Source organism: Manis javanica, chromosome 5 (assembly GCF_040802235.1).
Source record: "Manis javanica isolate MJ-LG chromosome 5, MJ_LKY, whole genome shotgun sequence".
Classification (NCBI taxonomy): Eukaryota; Metazoa; Chordata; class Mammalia; order Pholidota; family Manidae; genus Manis; species Manis javanica.
This window is the reverse complement of record NC_133160.1, coordinates 170,887,339-170,897,838: the sequence shown is the minus strand read 5'-3', so window position 1 is coordinate 170,897,838 and position 10,500 is coordinate 170,887,339. Positions and strand designations below refer to the sequence as shown.

Here is a 10,500-nt window from a genome sequence, read left to right as displayed (position 1 = left end):
TAAACATGAGCGACTTCTTCATGAACATATCTCCCCAGGCAAGGGAAAAAAAAGCAAAAATGAACATGTGCGACTATATCACGCTGAAAAGCTTCTGTACAGCAAAGGACACCATCAATAGAACAAAAAGGCATCTGACAGTGTGGGAGAATACATTCATAAATGACAGATCCGATAAAGGGTTGACATCCAAAATATATAAAGAGTTCACACACCTCAACAAACAAAAAGCAAATAATCCAATTAAAAAATGGGTAGAGGAGCTGGACAGTTCTCCAAAGAAGAAATTCAGATGGCCAACACACATGAAAAGATGCTCCACATCACTAGTTATCAGAGAAATGCAAATTAAAACCACAATGAAATATCACCTCACACCAGTAACGATCACCACCATCCAAAGACAGACAACAACAAATGTTGGCGAGGTTGTGGAGAAAGGGGAACCCTCCTACACTGCTGGTGGGAATGTAAATTAGTTCAACCATTGTGGAAAGCAGTATGGAGGTTCCTCAAAAAGCTCAAAATAGAAATACCACTTGACACAGGAATTCCACTTCTAGGAATTTACCCTAAGAATACAGTAACAGCCCAGTTTAAAAAAGATGCACCCCTATGTTTATCACAGCACTATTTACAATAGCCAATAAATGGAAGCAACCTAAGTGTCCATCAGTAGATGAATGGATAAAGAAAAGGTGGTACATATACACAATGGAATATTATTCAGTCATAAGAAGAAAACAAATCCTACCACTTGCAACAACATGGATGGAGCTAGAGGGTATTATGCTCAGTGAAATAAGCCAGGCGGAGAAAGACAGGTACCAAATGATTTCACTCATTTGTGGAGTATAAGAACAAAGAAGACTGTAGGAACAAAACAGCAGCAGAATCACAGAACCCAAGAATGGACTAACAGTTACAAAGGGAAAGGGACTGTGGAGGGTGGGTGGGAAGGGAGGGATATGGGTGGGGAAAAAGAAAGAGGGCCTTACAATTAGCATGTATAATGTGGGGGGCGGGTGCACGGGGAGGGATGTGCAACACAGAGAAGACAATTAGTGATTCTACAGCATCTTACTATGCTGATGGACAGTGACTGTAATGGGGTTTTTGGGGGGGACTTGGTGAAGTGGGGAGCCTAGTAAACAATGTTCTTCATGTAATAGATTAATGCCAAAAAAATAACCTCAATTTGTTAATGTGAAGTGTGTCTTCATTCCTACCATCTAGTGGAAATCTTTACAATTTCCAGGTCACATAACAAAACTAAATGACAAAATAGATCTATTCTGATTATATTCATTCTATTTGAGAGTGTGTGGATAAACATTTTTATTTCTATCAAATAAACACTAAATCCTTATGCCCTGTCACTTAGCAAGCCCTGTCAGGTGTTGGGTTTCAGTTCCTACCACCCTAAATCAAGCCTTCATTCCATGTCACTTGGATTTTTGCAGTAGTTCCCTAATTGCTGTTTGCCTTCAGTTTACTGCCACTTTGTTTTTTTGTTTGTGTGCTTGCTACAAGTAGGTCTTGTCCTTGGTCTGAAAAAGTGTCTATAGAAGCACCCCCATGTTGCTTGTACAGAGCGACCCTGCCTGCTGTTTTTGTTTTGTGTACCACCACTTCTGCTCTTACTTTATGCCCCATTTATTGACTGTAACTTCTGACTTCATCCTCTCTAGCTTCTCCTTCACTCCTAGCTCTGAGTGTTGAAGTCCGCATTTTACAGGGTTAAGCCCAATACTTCTGTTACCATAATGCCTTGCTGGGAGTAAGCTGCATTTTACTCATTGCGACTGAGTTTGGAGACCTCACCGCAAAGTAGGTTGGGTATTCACGTAAAGCTTTGATTTTTGGTGTGCTTTGAGCAGGGTGAGGCTTCGCATCTCTGACTGTTACCACAGCTGGGCTGATCTGAACTGAACTACTGATGTTAAGAGCTTTCTACAAAAAACACATCTGACAAGGACTTTACTATTTAATTCAAATGTTGTAAACATTTTCCATGACATTTTTGTTTATAATACTTTAGGAAAAGAAAGTTTTGAAAACAGAAAAACCAAAAGCAGTCCATAATCCCACATTAAAAATTTTTTCACTCACAGTGAAAGGGTTCATAAGTGTTTTCTTAGTTCAGGCTTTTTCTTGGTGAACTTGTCCCCCTTATTGCTAACCCACATTAACTACTTAGTATGTACTGTTTATGTTTTTGTCCATTTGTTTCCATGACTATAATTTCCATGATTATAATTCTAGCTTGTATGTGTGTGTGTGTATGTGTGGTGATGTGGCTGTGCTGTGCCCTCCAGATCCCCCCCCCCAACTTCTCTGATGGGATTGGCTGAGGCCTTTGTTGCAACTATATCACATCTGAGCCCCTGCCCCTCAGTCCTGCTCCCCACGAGTGCTCACCTCCAACTGCCTCTGGGCAAAGTTCGGTCTGGTCGCTCAGAACCTGGTGGCTGTGGTTAGGCTGCTTTCACGTGGTGTTTGGAGCCTGGCCACCCTTAGGTGGACTGGCACTGACAGGTTCATGAGCTGTAGGTGGAATGCAGTTAGGACTTTGGCTGGGGTGGTTTGTCTGGTAAACCACTGGCCACGGCTGCCCAGGCTGCTGGGACAGTGCTGCATGTGTGAAAAGTACAGGGTAGTGGAAGACAATGGAGTTGCTGGGTGTGGCTGGTAATAGATCCTTGTGAAAATGCCAAAGGCTGAGGATGATTGATTAGCAATTAAAGACTAAGTATAATAACCAGAGGGCTTCCCTGTTCGCCTAAAAAGAGACTGCCCACAGCCACAGGCCCAGTGTATAGTCCTAAGACTTGGGCTCCAGAGAAGGTTGGATTCTTAGCCCCGGCGGGTGTGCCATCTCAAGGTCAGGGCCCTGATGAGGAAGAAGGACCAGACCCTGAGATGTGGGGTTGGTGCATGTGATGGATCTCACACCTCGCCTCTGGGATCTGTGGAAGTGTCTCGCCCTCTGTTAAGGGCTAGGCCCCAACTGTCCACCCTAGGCTGAGGACAGCACAGGAGGCTTCTGTCCGGAAAGGTAATAAGTGCTCACGCTGGGACTGCTGCCACCTGCCTTCCTGGCACTTAGATCCTGGGCCTGTTGAGGGAGTGTGAGGCTCGGATCCATCAGGTAATAGGAGCCGTACTTCTGGGCAAGGAAAGTTTAAAGCATTTTAGCCAGTAATGGGATTAGCTAGCTGCCAAGGAGTGGAGAAGGCTAACGAATACAACAGGGGTGGATGTAGGAGCAGCTACCTGAGGTAGAGAGCAGAAGAAAGGGACGGAATTGCAATGCCTGGGCCTGCTGATGTGGGCCAGCCTCTGCTGTCCTAGTACAGGTGCTTGGGTGCTTCAGTGTGGCCTAACTGCATGGCGCCCCCCCCTCCCATGGGGCTGACTTAGCCATTGCTTCTGCCATATGTCCACCCTTCAAAGGACCAGAAGCTGTCAAAAGTCCCCAGCAGTGCTGTCCTTTGAGGGTAATAATCAGTCACCTGGTGGCAAGCTGACAACACTGCTCCCCTGGGCTCCCTAAGGTGTTGTGGTTTGTTTGACTGGATTGACGTGTGTTCCAGGCATGAGTTTGTTTCGCATTTGCAGGGCCTCTGAACTCTTACTCAAGGTCACAGAGTATTTGATCCACTGATACACAAACCCATGTGGCGTTGCATTGGATATAGGGACCCACTTCACAGCAAAGGAGTCACTCATGATTATGGGCCCCATGGCTCCCATCTCAGCCACACACCCAGAAGCACCAACCTGATTGAGTGGCGGGAGGGCTGTAGCAGGTGCAGCTGGGTACCAACTTGGAGGTGATACCCTGCAATGAGCAGTGACCTCCAGGGTGCAGGGTCCCCAGTATGTATATTAGAGGGTCTGCAGACCAAAAGGGGAAGTGACTGTGGCCCTCTTGCCATCACTCCCAGTGTCCCGCTTTGAATTAATTTCTCCCCCACATTTCTAGTCTCTAGGTTTGTTCTTGAATCCCAGAGGGGAAACCCACCAGAGGCATAGGAAGAATACCATTCAGTTTTGAGCTACAGCTATTTGCCTGTCATTCCAAGTTCCTCTTGCTAAGGGGCTGGCAGGCAGGGGATGTGAACCCCATCCTGCCAGGGATGGGCTCCTGGTCATCAGGAGATAGGGCTGCTCTTCTATAATAGGAGCAGGAATCATATACTTGGCACCCAGGCGGTATGATTGTCACCTCTTGAACCCCTGCCAAATTTGTGTCAAATGCAATGGCCATGGCCTGAGAAGGCATGGTGGCCAGAGGCTCACCCCTCTCAGGGGTGAGGTTTGGTCGACTCAGCCTAAGCAACTTACACCAGCAAGATGCTCAGCTGGTGAGGGGCTCTTAGAATCTGTAGCAGGACAGAGATGAATATTTTGAGCAACTCTGAGGCTGGCGGCAGCCACTAGAAGGTGATGTTGTTCATCTCTTTAACCTTCCTTTTAAAAGTTTCCCCCAGGAAGAGGCTCACCAGAATCCGGAAGGAGCTACTCCCAGAGCACATCTGGAGCAAGTGGCAGTGAGCAGCACAGTGTAGTGACCGGCGGTGCAGGACCATCCCGATCTCCTGTGTTCCTGCTCTGCAGTTCACCACCCAGCTGCCGGGAGTGCCTCTGGCTAGCTGCTCGCAATGCAGCTCCTCCTCGTGATTGCCTCAGCTGCTAAGGGCCCCTTTGTCCAAGGTCACACCCCTTTCCTAGGGACAGCCAATCCAGTGACTGGTTGGTGCTGGGTTATAAAGGCCCACCTCCTTGACCCCTCGGGGGATAGCTAGGCTGGGCCATCCAGCTCCTGAGCAAGCCCTGGTAGTGACGGCATCTTGTCCAGTCCTTCCTTCTCGCCCCTAGGGATGGTGATCCTGAGAGCACTCACCAGTAACCTTTCCAAATGCAAACTGCCTCCAGGCTGGCCTCCCAGAGACCAGAGCTGTGCCGCTGTGCATGTGTGACATATCCGTGGGCATAAATAAATAGGGCCATTTTTCTAGAAAAAGGGATCATACATGGCTGGCCTGGCATCTTCCAGGACTAGGAGGGCAAGGATTGTGGCCTCAGAAACCTGGGTTTTCAGCTGACGTGGAGAGAGAAGACAGTGTTTGTACCCAAATAGTACAGAGTGGGTGCAGTCACCTCCAGAACTCATCACTGTTAACCCAACCTGGGCTTAGTTATGGTCATTACAAGTGGATTCCTTAATAATAAAATAATAATAGTACAGTTTCAATAAATAAAAATTAAAAATGGGATCATATTTTCACAGCTTTTTGCATGTACAGGTCAGCTGATAAAGCACTAAGTTGTTATTTTCAGTGGCTTAAGTGTTTGATGGTGTGGAAGTTACATAATTTATTGATTGACTTCTCTCTTGATTGGTGTCTGTTATGTTTTCAGTCCTATACTGCCATAAACATTTTAGTTTAAACCTATTTACTGTTGCAGATATTTGTATGAAACAGTCTGGAGTGAGGGTATGGTTAGGTGGTTTGTTTTATATGTTTTTACTGAGATTACACACATACACATGCCATGCATGCACACACACACAGCACTATATTCTAAGTTTATAGCTCAGAATATCACAAACTATAACCTTCACCCAGAGAAACAGACCTTAGTAGCAACCCAGAAGCTCCCCTTTGCTGCCTTTGGAACAGGCCTTCTCTTCCCATTTCCCAAGGGTGGTGCATATATTTTTTATTTTAATAGCATTGGTAGTTTGCTTTCCAGAAAGATTGTAACTATTCACACTTGACCAGCAATGCATGAGAGTGCCTCTCCCCCTTCTCCAGTTACGTTTTGTTTGCATTTCCCTGACTACTGGTGACTTTGGTAGTTATCATGTTTACTTGTATTTTGGATTTGCTATTTTGTGTATTATCTCTTCCTATCTTTTGCTCATTTTCATGTTGAGTTGTCTTTTTTCAATGTGTAAGAATTTGTTGTATAATACAGATAATAGCCCTTTGTCATTTTTTGTTCCAAATAGTGTGTATTATTTTCTTTCAGAAGTGGTGCTACTTGTACCATCCCTACTCATTAATCGTCCTTTTCTGCTCAGTTGAAATCCCATCTCTTTGTTGCATATCAGAGTCTGATTAAGTCCTGGGGTCAGTTTCTGGGTTGTCTGTTCTGTTCCAGAGAACTTTTTGTCTTTTCCGATGCAAACACCATATGGTTTTGATTGTAGTGGCTTTGTAGTGTGTTCTGCAATCCAGAAAGGCAACTCTTTGCTGGCAACTTACCTTTCCTGTCTTTTTTTCAGATATTTAGTATTTCATATGTACTCCAAAATTACTTTTTCTATTAAAGAGCCCTATAGGGCCTCTCACTGGAAATGCATTAAATTTACATTTGGAAGGATTAAACATTTTGTGCATATCCTGATGTTATATCTTTCCACTTGTATAGATACTGTTTTATGCCATTTTGTAAAATTTTAAGTTTTCATCAATTGCCTTGTGCATTTCCTGTTAAATTTATCCTAACTTAACTTTTTTCTATTGTAAATGAAAGATTTCCCCCATTTGTATTTCTTGGTTGTGATCATTGCTGTGGAGGGAACATACATCACAGTAGTTATGAGCAGCATCCCGAGCTATGGTGCCTGGGTTGAATCTGGGTTCCACCACTTATCATGCAGCCCAGTCTTACTAAAATTACAACAAAATTTAAATCAGAAGCTTATGTTAAATATGTTTTACTGAATCTCTAATTGTTCCATTGCAGTATTATTCAGTTTAAGAATTTCCTCAAACCTGTAATACTTTCAAGGTTTCTGCAAAATGTTGAACTTGGGTTTTCAGAATCAAGCATTCAAATGTAAATGCCAACTAATTTTAAACTCATGATTACATAGATCTGTCAATTTGAAGATACGTTACATATATGTTTATTACAATGATAGTATGCATTTTGGGTGTAAATTTTATTGCATTGTGAAGGTTAATGAGTAAACATGATTGTTAAAGGCTATTTGTGATGTTTAGCTAATTATGTGATTTACATTTCATTGTTTCTTTTTTGTGTTTCTAAAAGCTGCAGAACTGGTAAATGAATCTAGTGTTAAGTATTCGGTACTTCTGGAAGATGGGAAGACTCAGTTACTGGAGACAAAGGTAAATCATTGCAAATATGAATAATTCTATACAGGTAACTTTCACTGTTAACAACAAATACTTACTGTCTACTATATGCTATGCCCTTTGAATATAGTGGTTAGGAAAAAGGAACCCTTATTCTCCAGGGGCTTACAGTTTGCTTATAGTTTAATTGTATGAGGGGAGGGGAAGACAGGATTACAGTAGACCTCTGTCTGCAATGTGGTGCCACAGTGGAGGCAGTTCTGAGTGCTTTGAGAGCCTCTGGGCGGTAACTAACCCAGGTTTCATGCTGTTTTGTTTGCTTTTTCTGTGTGTGGGGAGAGGAGTTTGGGACATCTCTGAAGTGTAAAAATTATTTCTGAGTTGAGATCCCCAGGATAATTAGGAGCTAGTCAACCTAAAGAGCCCCACCTTTAGAGAGGGAATTTTGAGAAAAATTTTCAGGTTAAAGGAAGAGACCTTGGGACTTTGGGGCAGTGGAAACAGAAGTTCAGAAAGGAAGAGGCACCGATTTCACAGTGGATGAGTGATGTAGATTGGGTTTGAGGGGAGACATGAGTGGTCATATCACCCAAGACCTGTATGTAAAACAGCGGAGGTGTCATAGTAGTAAGAGAATGGACTGGAGCAAACTACCTCTATTTAATCCAATCTACCTTAATCTGATTTAAAATGTAGATTAGTGAAGTGGGGAGGATGATAGGACCTGGGTTGATGGGATGATTTTTTGTCCCTGCAGTGGAAGGAGAGGCATCTTCCGCAGAGATGGGAGTATGCAGTCCTTTTTAAGTGAATGGAAATTATCTCTCAGTGATACTCAAACTGTGCTCCTAGGGTCCGTAAGACAGATGTCTTCTAACCTTTTTGCTCCTTTTCTTGCAAAAGAATTTTGAAAAAGCTCTGTCTTCTGACATATTTTTAAACTGACATTTAGAATGTTTCTCACAAGTTAAAGAAGTTTCATAGGACATGATTTCTGATGTACTGATAATACTGATATCCTTCAAACTGTCATATTGTCATTTACAATATACCTACTAAAATCTAAATACTGTACTCTGGTAACTTGATATCTACAGTCATTATTTTGAAAATACGTGAGCAGTTTCTGGACTTAAGATGGTGGCATGAGAGGTGAGACAGAGAACTCTTCCCAAAACCACATATAACATGAAAATATAGTTAATAGAACTAATCCTAAAAGAGCAAAAGGAAAGAAGGCTGCACCAGACTGCATACACCTGGAGAACAGAGCAGACCTCACGAAATGGCAACAGTGCTGCTCCCCTACAACCCCCAATATCACTCCAGGGGCTGAGCAGCTCCAGAGACTAGAACTGGGCACTAGAGGGCGCCACTTACAAAAAAAGAAAAGTCAAAGGAATGCGGTTCAAACCAAAATCTCACAAACACCAGAAAAAGGCCCAAGTGAAACTGAACTCGCCTATTTTCCTGAAAGAGAGTTCAAAATAAAAATCATAAACATACTCATGGAGGTACAGAAAAATATTCAGGAGCTCAGGGATGAATTTAGGATGGAGATTCAATAAGAAAATCCATATTTGAAATGAAACAAACAGTGGAGGGATTTAAAACCAGATTAGATATAGGAGAACAGATGGAAAATGGAATAGAAATTCAAGAAAAGGAATACAAAGAAGCTGAGGCACAGAGTGAAAAAAGAATCTCTAAGAATGAAAGAATATTGAGAGAACTGTGTGACCAATCCAAACAGAACAATATTCGCATTAGAGGGGCACCAGAAGAAGAGAGAGAAAAAGGGATAGGAAGTGTTGAGGAAGTGATTGCCGAAAACATCCCCAGTCTGGGGAAGGAGATCCACTCTCAGGCCATGGAAGAGCACATATTTCCCAACACAAGGGATGCAAGGAAGACAACACCAAGACATACATATAATAATTAAAATGGCAAAGATCAAGGACAAGGACAGACTATTAAAAGCAGCCAGAGAGAGAAAAAAGATCACATACAAAGGAAAACCCATCAGACTTCTCAACAAACCTTACAGGCCCGAAGGAGTGGCAGGATGTATTTAATACAATGAAGCAGAAGGGCCTCAAACCAAGAATACGCTACCCTGCAAGATTGTCATTTAAATTTGAAGGAGGGATTAAACAATTATCAGATAAGCAAAAGCTGAGATAATTTACCTTCCACAAACAACCTCTACCATATATTTTGGAGGGACTGCTATAGATGGAAGTGTTACTAAGGTTTAATAGGTGTCTCCAGAGGAAATAAAACCACAGGAAAGAAAGTAGAACAATTAATTACCGAGCAGATGCAAAATCAAATCAACTAGCACCAAAGTCAATCAAGGGATAGACAAAATGCAGAATATGATACCTAATATATAAAGAATGGAGGAGAAAGAAACAGGAGGAAAAAAAACTTTTAGGTTGTATTTGTAATAGCATACTAGGTGAGTAAAATTATACTGTTAGGTAGGAAATTACCCTTGAACCTTTGGTAACCACAAAACTAAAGCTTGCAGTGGCAGTAAGTACATACCTAGTGACAATCACCCTAAATGTGAATGGTCTGAATGCACCAATCAAAAGACATAGAATCACTGAGTGGATAAAAAACAAGACCCATCTATATGCTGCCTACAAGAGACACACTTCAGACTGAAAGACATTCACAGACTGAAAGTAAAGGGATGGAGAAACATTTCATGCAACTAATAGGGAGAAAACAGGAGTTGCAGTACTTGTATCAGACAAAATAGACTTCAAAACAAAGAAAGTCACAAGAGGCAAAGAAGGACATTACCTAATGATAAAGGAGTCAGTCCAACAAAAGGATATAACTATTATAAATAACTATGTACCCATCAGAAGAGCACCTGCATATGTGAAACAAATACTAACAGAATTAAAGGGGGAAATAGAATGCAATGCATTCCTTTTAGGAGACTTCAACACACCACTCACTTCAAAGGACAGATCAACCAGGCAGAAAATAAGTAAAGAGATGGAGGCACTGAACAACACATTAGAACAGATGGACCTAATGGTATCTACAGAACACTCCACCCAAAAGCTACAGGATACACATTCTTCTCAAGTGCACATGGAACATTTTCAAGAATAGATAATATACTAGGCCACAAAAAGTGGCCCAGTAAATTTAAAAAGATTGAAATTGTACTAACCAGCTTCTAAGACCACAAAGGTATGAAACTAGAAGTAAATTACACAAAATGAAAAAACACAAACTCATGGAGGCTTAACAACATGCTCCTAAATAATCAATGGATTAATGACCAAATAAAAACAGATCAAGCAATATATAGAGACAAATGACAACAATAATTCAACACCACAAAAATCTGTGAGAC

The 10,500-nt window shown here is 42.1% G+C and overlaps 1 protein-coding gene across 1 annotated transcript in view; it reads left to right on the top strand.

Moving 5' to 3' along the window:
* POLN (DNA polymerase nu) overlaps nucleotides 1-10,500 on the top strand; it is a 153,390-nt gene that overhangs the window by 4,019 nt on the left and 138,871 nt on the right. The window contains exon 2 of the mRNA XM_073237950.1: nucleotides 7,072-7,151. Within this exon, the coding sequence (XP_073094051.1) occupies nucleotides 7,072-7,151 (80 nt within the window). The remainder of the gene's footprint in view (nucleotides 1-7,071; nucleotides 7,152-10,500) is intronic.